Source organism: Thalassophryne amazonica, chromosome 13 (genome assembly GCF_902500255.1).
Source record: "Thalassophryne amazonica chromosome 13, fThaAma1.1, whole genome shotgun sequence".
Lineage (NCBI taxonomy): Eukaryota > Metazoa > Chordata > Actinopteri > Batrachoidiformes > Batrachoididae > Thalassophryne > Thalassophryne amazonica.
In genome coordinates, this window is record NC_047115.1 from 5,953,117 (window position 1) to 5,972,714 (window position 19,598).

Here is a 19,598-nt window from a genome sequence, read left to right on the forward strand (position 1 = left end):
AGTGGTGCATACAGAGCAAAAAGAGAAAGAAACACTCAGTGCATCATGGGAACCCCCCAGCAGTCTAAGTCTATAGCAACAACTAAATACTAGTTTAGTGATTCACAGGATTGCTAAAAAAGCAGTTTGAACATAATACTTTTGAGTTTGTAGCATCAACAGCAGATGCTACTATTATTGTGAACAACCCCTTTTCTACTTTTTTTTACTAATAGCCCAATTTCATAGCCTTAAGAGTGTGCATATCATGAATGCTTGGTCTTGTTGGATTTGTTGAATTTGTGAGAATCTACTGAATCTACTGGTATCTTGTTTCCCATGTAACAATAAGAAATATACTCAAAACCTGGATTAATCTTTTTAGTCACATAGCACTACTATTATTCTGAACACTACTGTACGTTCTTTTGCAATGTGTTGGCTCCCTGCTGGCAGGGCTGCTGTGCTACACTGCACACACTTAAATTTTAGACATCTATTATTAACTGCTCTGAAATATTGTTCATATATTACACATTTGTGATACAATTGTCATCTAAAGACTTTGGTAAAACCTTTTCTAACACCAAAACCGTTCATCCACAGGAATACAGATGTCTTTTCAAAGATCTGAAGAATTTCTAAATATAACTCAATGCTAAAATACTCTTGGCCCTATGAGCATTGTCTTCTTTATAATTTTCAGTTGTTTAAGTATCCCAGTGCAAACGTATATATATATATACACGAGGTCTGTTAGAAAAGTATCCGACCTTATTTTTTTAAAAACCATGTGAATTTGAATCACGTGTGATTGTGTCAGACAAGCTTGAACCCTCGTGCGCTTGCGTGAGTTTTTTCACGCCTGTCGGTTGCGCCATTCGCCTGTGAGCAGGCTTGGAGTGAGGTGTGGTCCACCCCTCTCATCTATTTTTTCTTGCGAATAAATGTCTGAACGATTTGGAGCTTTGCTGCATCAATTTTTTTCCAGAAACTGTGAGAGACCTCCAGGTGGACACCGTTCGAAAAATTAATATGGCTTTCAGGAATGATTTTATGGGGATTAAACAGATTACGGGGTGTTACTGCCCCTTTAAGGACGGCCCACAACTGCTGAGAGCGCGGCGCACTCCCAGCCCCCATCGACAGGCTGACACCCCGCTGGAACAACCAGATCATTTCCAACGTGAAAGCTTTGTTGATCCGGGACCTCGTCTGACTTTCACAAAAAGGCAGATGTGGACATCAGCACTTTATCGGCACATTCCACTGTTACAGGAGTTTATTTCATGGAAAAAGAAGGAGAGGGACGTGCCACCGTGCCGCTCATGGCGCGGCTTCTCTTTCCATGACAAAAACTCCTGTAACAGTGAACTGTGCCGTTCATTTTTAAACTGGACGCTGTCTTGATCCGGTATGTCATCTGACTAGCACAGGAATTGTGAAAAGACGTGGACATCAGCACTTTTCCGGCACATTCCACCATTACAGGAGTTTTTTCATGGAAAGCAAAGCGGAGGGATGCGCCACGGAGCCATTCATTACGCGGGACAAAACCACCTCGGTGTTGGTCTCTCAGGACAGCTTTCAGGTGGATTTCAGATGGATTCCAGTTGCTTTCCAGTCGTGTGAATATCCGATTGTGATTGTGCATGAGCTGGACATGCCAGAACATGTCCCGTGAGGCTTCATCATGGCGTTGCTTTGCGCCGAGCGGCTGCACCACGACGCGCGGAACTCCTCCTCACGTCTGTCTTAATGTGCCGGAAAAGTGCTGATGTCCACGTCTTTTCACAATTCCTGTGCTAGTCAGATGACATACCGGATCAAGACAGCATCCAGTTTAAAAATGAACGGCACATTTCACTGTTACAGGAGTTTTTGTCATGGAAAGAGAAGCTGCTCCACCGCACGTCGCGGTGCAGCTGCTCGGCGCAAAGCAACGCCGTGATGAAGCCTTCCAGGACATGTTGGGGCAGGTCCAGCTCATGCACAATCACAATCGGATAATCACACGACTGAAAGCAACCGACAGCCGCTGAAATCACCTGAAGCCGTCCTGTAAGACCAACACCAAGGTGGTTTTGTGCCGCGCCATGAGCAGCACGGTGGCGCATCCCTCCGCTTCTTTTTCCATGAAAAAAACTCCTGTAATGGTGGAATGTGCCGATAAAGTGCTGATGTCCACATCTTCTGCCTTTTTGTGAAAGTCAGACGAGGTCCCGGATCAACAAAGCTTTCACGTTGGAAATGATCTGGTTGTTCCAGCGGGGTGTCAAAGGACATAATAAGTGCCCGTAGTCTAAGAATCACCCATATAAAGGGCTACATCTGTCTGTCTGTCCGGGATAAACTCCCAAGCTATAATATGTAGCCCTAAAAACTATATATATTCTGAATCCTCATGCAATGTGGAACAAACTGGTACCATTTTTTAAAAAGTTGAACTGAAAATTACCCCCAAAATAACCATTTATGTAAGACCATACAGTGTTGTACCATGTGAGATAAACTCCAAAACTATAATATGTAGCCCTAAAAAATATATATATTTTGAATCCTCCTGACATGCAGAACAAACTGGTACCATTTTTTAAAAAGTTGAACTGAAAATTACCACCAAAATTGCCGGCTGTGGGTATGACCAGGCAGATTCAAATTTCCAGCCCTGTATATGTGTTGGCCATCTCTGTTTATTTAATCCCTTTCTACAGCACATTCAGCACAGCACAGCCACAGCACACTCAGCAAAACAACAACATGCTTAGGCTGAGGCTGTGGTATGATCAGGCAAATTCAAATTTCCAGCAAAACAACAACGTGCTTAGGCTGAGGCTGTGGTATGTTCAGGCAAATTCAAATTTCCAGCAAAACAACAACGTGCTTAGGCTGAGGCTGTGGTATGATCAGGCAAATTAAAATTTCCAGCAAAACAACAACGTGCTTAGGCTGAGGCTGTGGTATGTTCAGGCAAATTCAAATTTCCAGCAAAACAACAACATGCTTAGGCTGAGGCTGTGGGTATGACCAGGCAGATTCAAAGCACGCTTTGTGGGAGGAGTGGTCCAGCCTCCTCGGTGGATTTTCATTGCGAGGAAAATGTCTGAATGATTTGGAGCATTGCTGCATCAAGTTTTTCCAGAAACTGAGAGACAGCCAGGTGGAAACCATTCGGAAGATTCAGACGGCTTTCAGGGACAATTCTATGGGGATCACACAGATTAAGGAGTGTTACAACCGGTTTAAAGATGGCGCACAATGGCGGATGGCACGCTGCGCTCCGAGCGGCGATTGACAGGCTGAAACGACCAGATCATTTCCAAAGTGAACGCTGTGTTGATCCAGGACGTTGTCTGACTACTACAGAAATGGCAAAAGATGTGGACTTACCACTTTTTCGGCACATTCCACTGTTACAGGAGTTTTGTCATGGAAAGAGGAGCAGAGGAATTCACCACGGAGCCGCTAATGGCGCGGGACAAAAGCACCTCAATGTTGGTCTCACAGGACATGTTGTAACATGCCCAGCTCTTGCACCATTCGGAAGATTCAGACGGCTTTCGGTGGCTTTTCAGTCGTGTGACTATCCGAGAAATTGTGGACGAGCTGGACATGCCACAACATGTCCTGTGAGGCTTCATCACGGCGTTGGTTGTTGTTCTCCACGGCTCCGTCCCAACGCGCGAATTCCTCCGCATGTCTTTTCATGACAAAAACTCCTGTAACAGTGGAATGTGCCAAAAAGTGCTGATGTCCACATCTTCTGCCATTTCTGTAGTAGTCAGACGACGTCCCGGATCAACACAGCGTTCACTTTGAAAATGATCTGATCGTTTCAGCCTGTCGATCGCCGCTCGGAGCACGGCGCGCTCTCAGCCACTGTGGGCAACCGACAGGCGTGAAAAAACTCAACCATGCGCACAAAGATTCAAGCTTGGCTGATGCAAGCGCACATGATTCAAATCCATATAGTTTTTGCAAAAAATAAAAAGATCGGATAGTTTTCTAACAGACCTCGTGTGTGTGTATATATATATATATATATATATATATATATATATATATCATGAATGCTTGGTCTTGTTGGATTTGTGAGAATCTACTGAATCTACTGGTACCTTGTTTCCCATGTAACAATAAGAAATATACTCAAAACCTGGATTAATCTTTTTAGTCACATAGCACTACTATTATTCTGAACACGACTGTATGTCTACCTTTCTCCTCTCCATCATATCAGCCAGCTCTCTCCCTTTACCAGTCATACTACCAACATTCAAAGTCCCCACTCTCATTTCCACCCTTCTAGTTTTCTTTTTCTCCCGCTGTTTGCGGAAACGTTCTCCTCCCCTTCGCCCAACAGTAGACCAATTTCCACCGGCATCCTGTTGGGCAATTGCACCGGTGGCGGACGTTGTTAACCCGGGCCGTGACTGATCTGGTATGGAAATTCCATTCTTAGTCTGTATAGTTGGGTTGGCTTATTTTACGCCGGATGCCCTTCCTGACGCAACCCTCCTCATTTATCCAAGCTTGGGACCGTCACTCAGAATGTACTGGCTGCACACCCCATGTGGCTGAGCTACAGGCCCCACACCCTATTTTTTTTATTATGAGGCATATTAACTGCTACAAGTTTCATTCAGATATGTGGATATTTACTGGTAGCTCAATGAACTGAAGTGTTTCTGATATCATGTAGCTGTCAGCAGTGGTGTGCACAGCTAACCAAAAAGTTAGCTTTGCTAATCATTAATCCAATAATTGAACACACTGAAAAGGTATCTTTTATGATGCTAAACCAATAAACCGCTAACTTTTAAGTTTTAACTGATAGCTTTTAGTATTGATTTGGACGTGACCACATCAGATTACACTTTGGCTTCTGATAAACCAGTTTCACTCTCACTTTTCGTTGCTTTGTAAATTCAAGGATCACAAACACATCAGAATTCTTGAAAAATGAATGAATAAAAATATAAGACCGCAAGCACTGTCATCATCAATCAATCAATCAATCAATCAATCAATTTTTTTATATAGCGCCAAATCGATCACTAATGATTAAATGCAGAGTGGTGCATACAGAGCAAAAAGAGAAAGAAACAGTGCATCATGGGAACCCCCCAGCAGTCTAAGTCTATAGCAACATAACTAAGGGATGGTTCAGGGTCACCTGATCCAGCCCTAACTATAAGCTTTAGCAAAAAGGAAAGTTTTAAGCCTAATCTTAAAAGTAGAGAGGGTGTCTGTCTCCCTGATCTGAATTGGGAGCTGGTTCCACAGGAGAGGAGCCTGAAAGCTGAAGGCTCTGCCTCCCATTCTACTCTTACAAACCCTAGGAACTACAAGTAAGCCTGCAGTCTGAGAGCGAAGCGCTCTATTGGGGTGATATGGTACTACGAGGTCCCTAAGATAAGATGGGACCTGATTATTCAAAACCTTATAAGTTAGAAGAAGAATTTTAAATTCTATTCTAGAATTAACAGGAAGCCAATGAAGAGAGGCCAATATGGGTGAGATATGCTCTCTCCTTCTAGTCCCCGTCAGTACTCTAGCTGCAGCATTTTGAATTAACTGAAGGCTTTTTAGGGAACTTTTAGGACAACCTGATAATAATGAATTACAATAGTCCAGCCTAGAGGAAATAAATGCATGAATTAGTTTTTCAGCATCACTCTAAGACCTTTCTGATTTTAGAGATATTGCGTAAATGCAAAAAAGCAGTCCTACATATTTGTTTAATATGCGCTTTGAATGACATATCCTGATCAAAAATGACTCCAAGATTTCTCACAGTATTACTAGAGGTCAGGATAATGCCATCCAGAGTAAGGATCTGGTTAGACACCGTGTTTCTAAGATTTGTGGGGCCAAGTACAATAACTTCAGTTTTATCTGAGTTTAAAAGCAGGAAATTAGAGGTCATCCATGTCTTTATGTCTGTAAGACAATCCTGCAGTTTAGCTAATTGGTGTGTGTCCTCTGGCTTCATGGATAGATAAAGCTGGGTATCATCTGCGTAACAATGAAAATTTAAGCAATACCGTCTAATAATACTGCCTAAGGGAAGCATTATCTTTCAAAAGCAGTAAAACACTGTATTAGAAGTCAGTTTATCTCTGTATTAGATACACAAACTAAAAAGTTGCTGTTTTTTTTTCCACATGCTTTGAACCCTGCAGCTTAACAACCAAAATACATGCATTGATTGGCAGAATAAAATACATGTTCGTAAATATAAATTCTTACCTGTTAGTTTCAGTGGGATTCATCTGAAGAAATAAAGTGTCCTTTTTTATCCAAAACAGTGTCGAAAAGTCCCTACACAGCTGTGCCGTGAGATCTCCGTGAGATCCTCTCCCCCACCGAGTCTTGGCGATTAAATTATCCCGTCAGTCTCTCAGGCCATCAATTTGAAAGTTGCCTCAAGACGCTTCACACAAGTAAGGTCTAACCTTACCAGTCCCTAGAGCAAGCACACAGGTGACAATGGTAAGGGAAACCTCCCTCTGATGATTTGAGGAAGAAACCTCAAATCATTAGCACCCTGTCTTCAGTGGCCGTCCCGCTATCCAAACCTCGAATAGAGAGAAAAGGAGCAGTGTGCATTGGCAAACTGGGGTGATGGCTCCCATCTTTAAAATGGGGGGGAGGGGGGACAAGACAGTATGTTGCAGTTATCATGAAATCACACTTCTTGGCCTCCTATGTAAAGACGACTGAGAGTGGAATCCCTGATTCAGTCGTAGCTACGTGGATTCTGTCCTAGTCATGGAAAGGTTGGCCAGCTCTTTAGTGTCAGATGGATATTGGAGTGTGCTTGGACTATGTGCAAACAGTCTACAAGTGTTTTGAAGACTTGGAAAAGGTATATGAACAGTTCCTGCAAGGTATTCTGTGGGGGGGCTGCTGTGAGAGTAGGGGTACAATGACTCCTGCAACATGCAATCTGGTCTCTACCTCAGCAAAGTAGGAGCTGTGTCTGCATTCTAGCCATTAATTCAGGCCTGTTCCCATTTGGTGTTGGATTCTGCCATGGCTGCTCATTTTGACCAGTTGTGTTTCCATGAACTTGATTTTCATGGACAGGATTTCAAGATACATTCAGGGATTAGAGAGTGTCCAGTTTCGCTACGTCAGAAAGCTATATCTGCTAGTTGTGGATGACGTTCTTTTGACTTCAGGCAGTGACCTCCGATGTGCATTGGCAGGTTTGAGACTGAGTGTGAAGTGATGACGATCAGCATCACCAAATCTGAGACTATGGTCCTCTGTTGGAGCAGGCTGGATTGTTCTCTCTGCTATAAGTATTGCTGGGTATTTTTAAGAGGTGAGAGTCAGATGGAGCATGAGATCAATGGAGGAATTGGGGCTGCATCTTAGGTTCTGTGGACACTGTCTCAGACCAACATGGTGAAGAAAGCACAGTGTTGGGTTGTCTTATGTTTAGGGGATTTTAGTGTCTTTTCTGTTCCTATGTCCTTTTATCATGCAGTTCACCTGTCCTGTCCCCATGTCTTGCTCCTCCTCTCTTGTCCTGCACCTGACTCCATGTCTGTGATGTCCATGTCCATTCCTGTGTGGATGAATGCATGTGCAGTGTTCCTGAACTTGCCTACATGTGTAAAGGTTCTGTGTGCGTGATGTGCCTCTTACCCCCTGTCGCCTTCTGCCATCACTTAGTTGCTCCGGGGCCACCGCGTTTGGTTGTACCGGTGTGGGGCTCTGTTAGCTGTTAGAGGGTCCTGCAGCGCACTCCTTCCATGTGCGTTGGTCTTTATTTTCTCCCCACATTCTTTATAATGTCTTGATCTTGTCACTGTTCCATTTTCTGACGTTACTTTCCCATTCAGGTTGTCGGGTTATTTCTGCTTTTGTGTACTCACTCATTTCCATCACGTGTCTCTCCTTTTCTGGTTAAGTCTGCACCTGAGTTGTCATTTATTTTCCTGTGTTCACTCCAGTCCCACGTGCACGTTTCATTCCGCTCTTGATTTGTCGGACTCTGTAGTTTTCTTTGGGCCCCTCCCCAATCGGACCGGGAGTGACATGTTTAGCCGCATGTTCTCCCTGAATTGCTGGCTGTCTGAGTGGTGTCCAAAAAATGAGGTGGGCTTCATAGATAATTGGCAAAGCTTCTGGGGAAAACCTGGTCTTGTTAGGAGAGACGGCATCCATCCCACTTTGGATGGAGCAGCTCTCATTTCTAGAAATCTGGCCAATTTTCTTAAATCCTCCATTCCGTGACTATCCAGGGTTGGGACCAGGAAGCAGAGTTGTAGTCTTACACACCTCTCTGCAGCTTCTCTCCCCCTGCCATCCCCTCATTACCCCATCCCCGTAGAGACGGTGCCTGCTCCCAGACCACCAATAACCAGTAAAAATCTATTTAAGCATAAAAATTCAAAAAGAAAAAATAATATAGCACCTTCAACTGTACCACAGACTAAAACAGTTAAATGTGGTCTATTAAACATTAGGTCTCTCTCTTCTAAGTCCCTGTTAGTAAATGATATAATAATTGATCAACATATTGATTTATTCTGCCTTACAGAAACCTGGTTACAGCAGGATGAATATGTTAGTTTAAATGAGTCAACACCCCTGAGTCACACTAACTGTCAGAATGCTCGTAGCACGGGCCGGGGCGGAGGATTAGCAGCAATCTTCCACTCCAGCTTATTAATTAATCAAAAACCCAGACAGAGCTTTAATTAATTTGAAAGCTTAACTCTTAGTCTTGTCCATTCAAATTGGAAGTCCCAAAAACCAGTTTTATTTGTTGTTATCTATCGTCCACCTGGTCGTTACTGTGAGTTTCTCTGTGAATTTTCAGACCTTTTGTCTGACTTAGTGCTTAGCTCAGATAAGATAATTATAGTGGGCGATTTTAACATCCACACAGATGCTGAGAATGACAGCCTCAACACTGCATTTAATCTATTATTAGACTCGATTGGCTTTGCTCAAAATGTAAATGAGTCCACCCACCACTTTAATCATACCTTAGATCTTGTTCTGACTTATGGTATGGAAATTGAAGACTTAACAGTATTCCCTGAAAACCCCCTTCTGTCTGATAATTTCTTAATAACATTTACATTTACTCTGATGGACTACTCAGCAGTGGGGAATGAGTTTCATTACAGTAGAAGTCTTTCAGAAAGCGCTGTAACTAGGTTTAAGGATATGATTCCTTCTTTATGTTCTCCAATGCCATATACCAACACAGTGCAGAGTAGCTACCTAAACTCTGTGAGTGAGATAGATTATCTCGTCAATAGTTTTATATCCTCACTGAGGACAACTTTGGATGCTGTAGCTCCTCTGAAAAAGTGAGCCTTAAATCAGAAGTGCCTGACTCCGCGGTATAACTCACAAACACGCAGCTTAAAGCAGATAACCTGTAAATGGACTGCATTTATATAGCGCTTTTCCATCTGCATCAGACGCTCAAAGCACTTTACAATTATGCCTCACATTCATCCCGATGTCAGGGTGCTGCCATACAAGGCGCTCACTACACACCGGGAGCAATAGGGGATTAAAGGCCTTGCCCAAGGGCCCTTAGTGATTTTCCAGTCAGGTGGGGATTTGAACCCATGATCTTCTGGACTCAAGCCCAACACCTCACCACCCCCATTTCCTCTCCAACCCGTAAGTTGGAGAGGAAATGGCATCTCACTAATTTAGAAGATATTCACTTAGCCTGGAAATAGAGTCTGTTGCTCTATAAAAAAGCCCTCCGTAAAGCTAGGACATCTTACTACTCATCACTAATTGAAGAAAATAAGAACAACCCCAGGTTTCTTTTCAGCACTGTAGCCAGGCTGACAAAGAGTCAGAGCTCTATTGAGCCGAGTATTCCTTTAACTTTAACTAGTAATGACTTCATGGCTTTGTTTGCTAATACAAGGATATGTCATTCAATGCGCATATTAAACAAATATGTAGGACTGCTTTTTTGCATGTGTGCAATATCTCTAAAATTAGAAAGGTCTTGTCTCAGAGTGATGCTGAAAATCCAATTCATGCATTTATTTCCTCTAGGCTGGACTATTGTAATTCATTATTATCAGGTTGTCCTAAAAGTTCCCTGAAAAGCCTTCAGTTAATTCAAAATGCTGCAGCTAGAGTACTGACGGAAACTAGAAGGAGAGAGCATATCTCACCCATATTGGCCTCTCTTCATTGGCTTCCTGTTAATTCTAGAATAGAATTTAAAATTCTTCTTCTTACTTATAAGGTTTTGAATAATCAGGTCCCATCTTATCTTAGGGACCTCATAGTACCATATCACCCCAATAGAGGGCTTCGCTCTCAGACTGCAGGCTTACTTGTAGTTCCTAGGGTTTGTAAGAGTAGAATGGGAGGCAGAGCCTTCAGCTTTCAGGCTCCTCTCCTCTGGAACCAGCTCCCAATTCAGATCAGGGAGACAGACACCCTCTCTACTTTTAAGATTAGGCTTAAAACTTTCCTTTTTGCTAAAGCTTATAGTTAGGGCTGGATCAGGTGACCCTGAACCATCCCTTAGTTATGCTGCTATAGACTTAGACTGCTGGGGGTTCCCATGATGCTCTGTGTTTCTTTCTCTTTTTGCTCTGTATGCACCACTCTGCATTTAATCATTAGTGATTGATCTCTGCTCCCTTCCACAGCATGTCTTTTTCCTAGTTCTCTCCCTCAGCCCCAACCAGTCCCAGCAGAAGACTGCCCCTCCCTGAGCCTGGTTCTGCTGGAGGTTTCTTCCTGTTAAAAGGGAGTTTTTCCTTCCCACTGTCGCCAAGTGCTTGCTCACAGGGGGTCGTTTTGACAGTTGGGATTTTTCCGTAATTATTGTATGGCTTTGCCTTACAATATAAAGCACCTTGGGGCAACTGTTTGTTGTGATTTGGCGCTATATAAATAAAATTGATTTGATTTGATTTTTACACCGGTGGTTTCAGATTAGTTGGGTTTTTAAGCCCCACTTTTGTCTCAGTTTGGCACGGGCCGATTACATTCTGTACTGTCTTCCTAAGTCCTCATTCACCTGTTTTATCTGTCCACGTTGTTGTCGGTTTGTAAGTGTTATCACTTTTTGACAGTTGCTTTTTGTTCTTACTTTTCATATTGATTCTGTTTTCACTGATTTGGATTTTTGCATGGAGTATTCTCACTCGAGTGCTGCTGGATTACATTTCCTCCACCCACAATTGGACCTCTCATGTGGCAATGTAAATGTACTCGTACGTCTGTCTTCCACAATTCATATTCCCTCATAGATCTGGCGCAAGTTATGGATTTTATGACATTCGGCCTGGATCAGCTTGATTCTTGCTGTGAGGGGGCCCTAACATAACAAAATGTGGAAAAAATGAAGCACTGTGAATACTTTCTGGATGCACTGTACATCACAGGCCACTGACACAGAAACAATTTTCAATTTCAATTTTCACTTTATTTTCATTTATATAGCGCCAAATCACTACAGAGTTGCCTCAAGGCACTTCACACAAGTCAGTGGTAAGGAAAAACTCCCTCTGAGGAAGAAACCTTAAGCAGACCAGACTCAATGGGGTGACCCTCTGCTTGGGCCATGATACAGATTACAGAACAATTCACAAAACAAATATACAGGAAATGCTGTTGGTGCACAGGACAGGAGGGTCACCAGCACAAATACAACTCCCATCTCTGGATGGAGCTGCACCTTAAAGAGAGAAAAAACAGAATCAGGCATCAGAAAGACAAGAAATACTGTATAATTTGCCAGCATTAAACAAGAAAAACAGAAGAAATACTAAGGTGGTCACTGGCCAATAGCCCTGAGCTTCACTAAAAGACCCAGAATTTAGGTAAAGTTGAGGCCGTAGCACGCTCCGTTTAGTAATAAAATGAATTAAAAGAGTAAAAAGCATAGTAACATACTATGCCAGTATGCTAGCCATATGAAAGGGAAAATAAATGCATCTTAAGTCTGGACTTGAAAGTCTCCACAGAATCTCACTGTTTTATTGATGCAGGGAGATCATTCCACAGAACAGGGGCATGATAAGAGAAAGCTCTGTGACCCGCAGACTTCTTATTCACCCTAGGGACACAAAGTAGTCCTGCACGCTGAGAACACAAAGCCCAGGCCGGTACGTAAGGTTTAATTAGGTCAGCTAGGTAGGGAGGTACCAGTCCGTGAACAGTTTTATAGACTAGTAGCAGAACCTTAAAATCTGATCTCACTGTCACTGTGACTGTCACATCTGTTCTGTCACAGACACAACAGAAGAGATAAAAAGAGAGATCAGTCATATTTGATGTAACCTGCATGTTTCTCGTTAAAAAACAGAAATACTGAGAGATACATGTATGATTTGTCTTATGACTCCATGTGTTTGTGTCTGCAGTGGGTCTGTGTCCCCTTTGTCCTGATGAGTCCCTACACCCTGGATATCTCAAAGACGCTCCTGAACAACACTTTGCATGCACCATGGATTGGTACCATAGAGCCGAGGAAGGGCTGGAAAACGATGGACACTTTTTTAATAATGGTAAGATGAAAACCCAAAATAATTAATAGCACCAAGTCATGTGTGCAAAAACAACCACAACATGACTGAAGCACAACTTTAACACAACTTTGTCACTTCTGGAAATCCTCCCGGTGATGTCACAGCATGTAAAACAATTATCAAAGCAGGTCAAAGTTCATGACAAAAAAAATATAATTTTTCTAGCATCTTTAAAATCTGTTTACAGTTAAACAACCCATGACGCAACAACAGAATATCCTGTTTCCTTATAGACCCCCTCCCAGACCCCAGACCCTCTAATGTTTTCCATGACAAGAACAAGATTTCAGACAGAGACCTTTCATATCCATGAAAGTGAGAATAGAGCGTCAGGCTTTGCAATAAAGAAATTTAATACAACCTTTAAAGTTACAGAGTTCTCTTTCAATATCACGGTTATGGATACAGGTTGGGGGGGGGGGGGGGGTTAAGGTGATGCTGTGTCTTGGTCTTGTGACTTGGTTTTCACAGTCTTTTCAGTGTGTTTCTAACCATCCTTTGTAAATGTTGCAAACAGGCTCTACGCTTATGTGTTTTATTTGTCAGAGTTCTGTCTTCATTCTTTCATTGTCTTCTGTGGTCTTCCTGCCTGTTGATGTTACTGAGCTCACCAGTGCATTCGTACTTTTAAAGAATATACCAAGTTGTTTATTTGGCCACTCCTTAATTAACACTAATAGGCCCAGAGGTCTTTAAACCGGCTGTAACACTCCTTAATCTGTGTGATCCCATAAAATCGTCCCTGAAAGCCATCTGAATTTTCTGAACGGTGTCCACCTGGCTGTCTCTCAGTTTCTGGAAAGATTTGATGCAGCAAAGCTCCAAATTGTTCAGACATTTTCCTCACAATGAAAATCCGACGAGGGGGCTGGACTACTGCTCACACAAAGCCTGCTCACAGGCAAATGACGCAACCGACAGGCGTGAAAAAACTCACGCATGTGCACGAAGGTTCAAGCTTGGCTGATGCAATTCAAATCCATATGGTTTTTGCAAAAAATAAAAAGGTCGGATAGTTTTCTAACAGACCTCATATATTTATATTTGCAACCTGCTTTTCTTTTTTGCTTTCACTTTTGATACTCTGTGTGCTTCTTACCCTGTGTACTGCTATACAATGCTGCTGGAACCTCAGTTTCCCAGAGTGAGTCTTCCCAAGGGATCAATAAAGTTCTATCAAATCTGATCTAATCTAATGTTTATGTACCATGTACCACCAGTGTGACAGAATGAAATTCTAATGAGTGAAATTGACAGACCAATCAGTGAGCAGCAGACAGCCCATCCCGACACGTTTTGTTTATCATCCTTGGAAATTTCAACCAGGCATGTCTCAAGCCTGTTCAAGCAAGATTCCCCCAGCAGATGAACAACACTCTGGACTTGATTTACACAAACATCAGAACCTCCTTCAAGGCAACGCCCCTCTCTCATGCCGGCTACTCTAATCATCTAACCCTACACTCACATTACCTGCAAGCAACAATTTTGTCAAACATTCTCAATCAGACTGGGCGTGTTACAGCGCTCAGAGACAATGGTCACCCTGCTGCCAGCTAGGTGGGACCAAAATAGCCTTGAAGTCTGTGTTATGCAAATTTTGAGCAATGCAACATGGCTCTTGTTCAACTGAACAAAATAATCCAAGGATTTATTGATTGAATGGAGGCTCCATAAAATGACAAGAGGTGTTGTGGTTGAAGCCACTGAAACACAGAAAATGGACCCCAGAAAAAAGGTTTAAAAATCCAAGGTGTTTAATCCATCCAACATGACAGTGACATAAAAGTGGTGACGAGGAACTCCCACGTGAACAGTCATTCAAAAACACAAAAGACATGGTGAAAACCATGTGAGGAAATATCCAAACGCTGAATGTCTAACAAACACAACGGGGTGCAACACTTACTGACAACACAATGAAGTGGAGACTGACAGCACGGGTGACAGGAACAAGGGACTGAACGTAGTCAACTGGCAAAAAACAGTGAGCAGGACAAGGCTTAAATAACATAACTAATTATTGTGTGTTGTCCTACAGTCCAGGTGTAACAAAAGGGCAAACGGAGGAACCGGGACACGGGGGTAAAATAAAGGAATACACAGAGATCGAAAATAAACAGACATCCAGAGTATGGAAAATAAAACTAAAAGATGAAATAACAAACCACACCACAAAGAGCACATGACTGCAACATCAAACAAGGAACATAAAGACAACTGGATCACAGATGAAAAACTCAAGCATGGATCAAAATAATGAGCAGTGCAAAAGACCTGAAAACAGGTTATGAATGCACACAGAAATAAATGCGGAACTGAAACGGGAACAAGGTAAGAACAAGGGACACTGACCCACACTGACACGAGACACATGTAAGACCAAACACACAGGATGGCAGACACAGACAGCAGGTGCACAAGAAAGATTCACACATCCATGTGGGAACAGGGACGATGCACGAGGGAGCCATATCGAGACGTACACTCACACACTCACACCTACATACGAGGGAAGGCTGAAAAGTTCTAAGGCTCACTGTAATGCAGTTAATGCATTAACTGCATTACAGTGAGCCTCCTACACGGACACAGAGGACAACGATGGGACAGAGAAGCATACACACACCCTCATACTAAAACACAGATGCAGACTGGGGGGGGCGTGCCCACCTACATATATACACACGACGAACAGGCAGACATGAGATCCAGACCTGTCTGGACACACAAATACCCAAACCCAATGCCACACAGGAGGCAGACATGACCTTAACACATTACAGACAAAAGGGCAGACAGATAACCAGGGCTCAACATTTCCAAACCTAAATCAAATCCTGGTTCTCTGGTAGATTTTCTATATTTTTCTGGTGACTAAATATGTATTGGTCATTTTATCAATAAAGTATAATGACGTTAATTCCACATTGTTTTATTCCTTTCATCCTTGTTTAGTTTTGGATTAGAGCTGTGAAGTGCTTCACAGTATTTATGAAAACAAGATATCATTATTAAAGTTCTTATTATTAATGTTGTTGTCATTACGGTCACTGTTTGACACTTTTTATATGAGACTGAGGTGATTAATTATGATGTGATTGAAGCTTGAATTCATGACAATTATAATTTTTTGGTATTTCAGAAGTAATACTAAATAGACTTATGACTTTACTGACTCAGCAGAATCTATGAACTAACTTGGACTGCTTTACCTTTTCAGGCACTGGGAGGTCTGGGATATCAGGCCGTCCACCAGAGGATCTTGTCCGCTTCTTCTGCATTCTCAGCCCAGCTTTCATGCTACGTTGGTGCTTTCTGTACCTTTGTTTTTGGAATTCCACCATTATTGATCGGTGCAGTGGCTGCATCCACAGGTATTCAGAGCATCTATAGGAGAGTGACACACAAATAAATGCTAATCAAAAAGTATGTTTATTGATCTCATTCCCCAACTTACCTCCACTCATGAACAAGAGCCAGAAGTACTTTAAACTCCTCCATTTGCCACCTTACACAGAGAAGACAATCCAGCCTTTTCAGACAGAGGAGCATGGTCTCAGAGTTGGAGGTGCTGATTCTCATCCCAGTCAATTCCTACTTGGCCTCAAACTTAGTGCACATCCGAAGAAGAGGTTCTCAATTTTACCATTTGATTTATACTCCTATACTCACATATGGTAGTGAGCTTTGGGTAATGACTGAAAGAATAAGATCATAGATCTTTCTTTACATCGAAAGGATCCAGTTGAGGTGGTGTGGGCACCTAGTGAGGATGCCCCTGGTCTTCACCTTAAGGAGGTCTTCCAGGCACATCCAACTGGGAGGCAGTCCCAGAGAAGACCTTTGGTATGCTGGAGAGCTTATATTTGCCAACTGGCTTGGGAACACCTTGGGTTCCACTGAGCAGAGCAACAGGACTTGGCCAAAGATGGGGAAGTGTGGGATGAGGTGCTTGCTCTGCTACCACCATGACCTGGACCCAGAAACATGGTTGAAAATGAGATCATGAGGAACAGTATGTCTGCATTCAAGACTTTATGAGTGCACATGTTGCAACCACAGACTATAACCACAGACAGACTATTGCAGCCACTACTATATCTTGGACAAAGCCTGTGCGACTTCACCCACAGGTTTCCTATAGAGACCAGGAAGAGCTGACATGAAGCTCGTGTCTGGGCATAACCACGGTTACATCACAATAAAAAATATAAGTGTTTACTTGTTCATTTATGTCAATACACACTTTCTTTGTGCTATTGAACTATTTGGAACAATAGAGAACAACCAAACCTACTTTCTACCAGATTTTATGTAAGGTCAGAAAATCTGCATTTTTACTGACCCCTCTTTTGCAAAAGGCTGTTGTCAGAAGTACCTATGCCAATGACAGCAAGTAAAACTGTTATAAGACCTGGGAACATGCTGGTACCATCAAGCTAAAGTAATGGTGGTGGGGGGGGTCAACCAACTCCTAACTGGAGCCCTTTTTGGATTGGGACAATGGACTATATGGTAATGAGCTGTGTTTTGGAGCCAGCGTCATCCAGCTAGTCAAGGAACTGCAAGTTTTTGTACTTCCAGTGGGGCTTCATCTGACACCATCTCTATTGACAGCTTAGTTCCAAGATGGCTACATTTTGTTTTTAGCCTTTTCTGGTGTTTCTCATCCATTCATTTTTGTTCAGTTTAAGTAAACATACTTTCTTGGGTATAAGTAACACTAGAGTATGAGTCACACCTGTCAAAAAATACCACACACACACACACACACACACACATTATATACTGTCTGTTACCGTGTGTTAAGCAGCAGGGAAGAGCCCAGCCTGCTGAAAGAATCCAGCCTGAGGAGGAGCTGACACTCGTCCTCCAGCAGCAACAGGAGAGATCCACCTTGAAACAGATCAACATCACCAAGTAGCTGGACCAGATGGGGTGACAAGCCGCCTACTGAAGACTTGCACTGACCAGCTGGCTGGGGTGTTCACGCACATCTTTTCTCCCTACAACATGCTGCTGTCCCCACCTGCCTCAAATGAATTACTAAGGTTCCTGTGCCCAAAAATCCTGCTGTCACAACCCTCAGTGACTATCGCCCAGTTGCCCTCACCCCTGTCATTATGAAGTGCTTTGAGAGGATGGTGTCAGCACACATCAAAAACAGCATCCATGCAGAACTGGACAGCCATGAGTTCACACACTAGATGAACAGATCTACAGGGGATGCAGTCTCCCTTGCACTTCACACAGTCCTGACCCACCTGGAGCAGCCAAACACATATGTCAGGATGCTGTTTGTAGATTTTAGCAGTTTAAAACTAACTCCTCATAAACTGGTCCAGAAACTCACCAACCTCAGATTAACACACAACTCCATATTAGATGGAGAATGTGTCAGGGGTGGGGTTTTGATCTAGGAGCCTTCCAAACAGAAAAACAAGTGCACTAACCACTACTTTTGTTCGAGTATTTGGTTCTCAGCTTTCACAGAACAGCACAGGTTTCTCTACCATATGTTCAAGCCAGTACATTCTCATCACTCTCAAACAAAAATTACAACATCTTACAACTCCTGCTTCCTGTCTTTTTGTTCACGCCACAGCATAGCTGCCTCCTTCAATTTCCAGCACCTGATCTTTGGTTCAGTTCTCAGTGTCTTGCTTTTCACATCCAGAGTCATCTTACAAACTGTGCACACTGCCCTGGCACCACTAGTCTCAAATTTCTAGTCTATTATTTCTAGTCTAGTCTAGTCCATTGGTCCACAGTTTCTTAGGATGCATCTTCTACATAGGGTGCAGTCCATCTGTGTGCACCTTCCTCCACTCTTGTGTCATGTTGTGTCATGTTGTCAAGTATTCACGGCAGCCATTTCCATAGTTTTTGGAAAATCTGCCATCTGCCCTTCTACATTCCTGTCCTTGATACCATATCTACCATTACTTCCTCATCACCTCTGTTCCCTTCACCAGCATGCCCATTGAATCTCGCTCCAATCACCATCGTTCATGTTTGTGTTCACTCTTGACCACCTCATCAAATTCACTCCCGAAATCTACTTTCTCTTTCATCTGACAACCATCTTGTCGGGCATATGCACTGATGACATTTTTCAACACACCTTCAAATTCCAACTTCACACTTATCACACTGTCAGACCCTCATTTCACCTCCATCACACTCTTAATACACTCATCCTTTAAATTGACCCCAACACCATTTCAACCCCCATTCACACCATGATAGAATACTGCCAAATAGATTGATGAATGAATCAAAAGATTTCAAGATTAAAATCACCCAAAATACAATGTGTCTGTTAATGTCAGTGGTTTTTGTGTCTGCTTTTTCATGTCTCAGACTGGAACCTGACTTCATATGGATCTCCATCTCCATTTGAACGTGGCAGTGCTGCTTTAGCGCTGCCTGTCACCCTGCTATATCTCACCCCGTCCTACATCTCCATCATTGGCATTGGATGTGTCGCTGCTGCTGTGATGTCATCTGCTGACTCTGCTTTGCTTTCTGCAGCTTCCATTTTCTCCTTCAACATCTACAAGAACATCCTCCGACCTCAGGTGCTAAATCATCAAACTGCTGTTGCTGTGTTGATGCTGTTATAATTTATTCACTTTTTTGAGGAAATGTTGCTGCACACAGGGAGTTGTTGAATGTTATTGCAAACTGGATTGTAAGATTGTTTTAATCTCTTAATTTATCTCAAAAGAAGTCAAAGTTAGATAAAAACAGATGCAGTGGTGGTGGCCAAGTGGTTAATGCGCTTGGTTTCAGTTCAGAAGGCTCCGGGTTTAAATCCCACCCCTGCCACATTTCTCCGTCTAATGTGGAGTTGCGTCAGGAAGGGCGTCCAGCGTAAAACCTGTGCCAAGTCAACATGCAGATCCACCTTGGATTTGCTGTGGCGACCCCTAGTGCAAACAAGGGAGCAGCCGAAGGGACGTACATAAAAAGGATCCTTAATCTGGCCATAAGTTTGACCTTCAAACTAATCAACATATATGAAAAGAAAAAACAAAACCCACCATTAATAAGGTACAACACCAA

At 42.8% G+C, this 19,598-nt stretch overlaps 1 protein-coding gene across 1 annotated transcript in view; it reads left to right on the top strand.

The window, feature by feature from the left end:
- LOC117523805 (high affinity choline transporter 1-like) overlaps positions 1 to 19,598 on the top strand; it is a 132,730-nt gene that overhangs the window by 95,603 nt on the left and 17,529 nt on the right. The window contains 3 exon segments of the mRNA XM_034185416.1: positions 12,363 to 12,506; positions 15,751 to 15,904; positions 18,894 to 19,111. Coding sequence (XP_034041307.1) covers positions 12,363 to 12,506; positions 15,751 to 15,904; positions 18,894 to 19,111 — 516 coding nt within the window.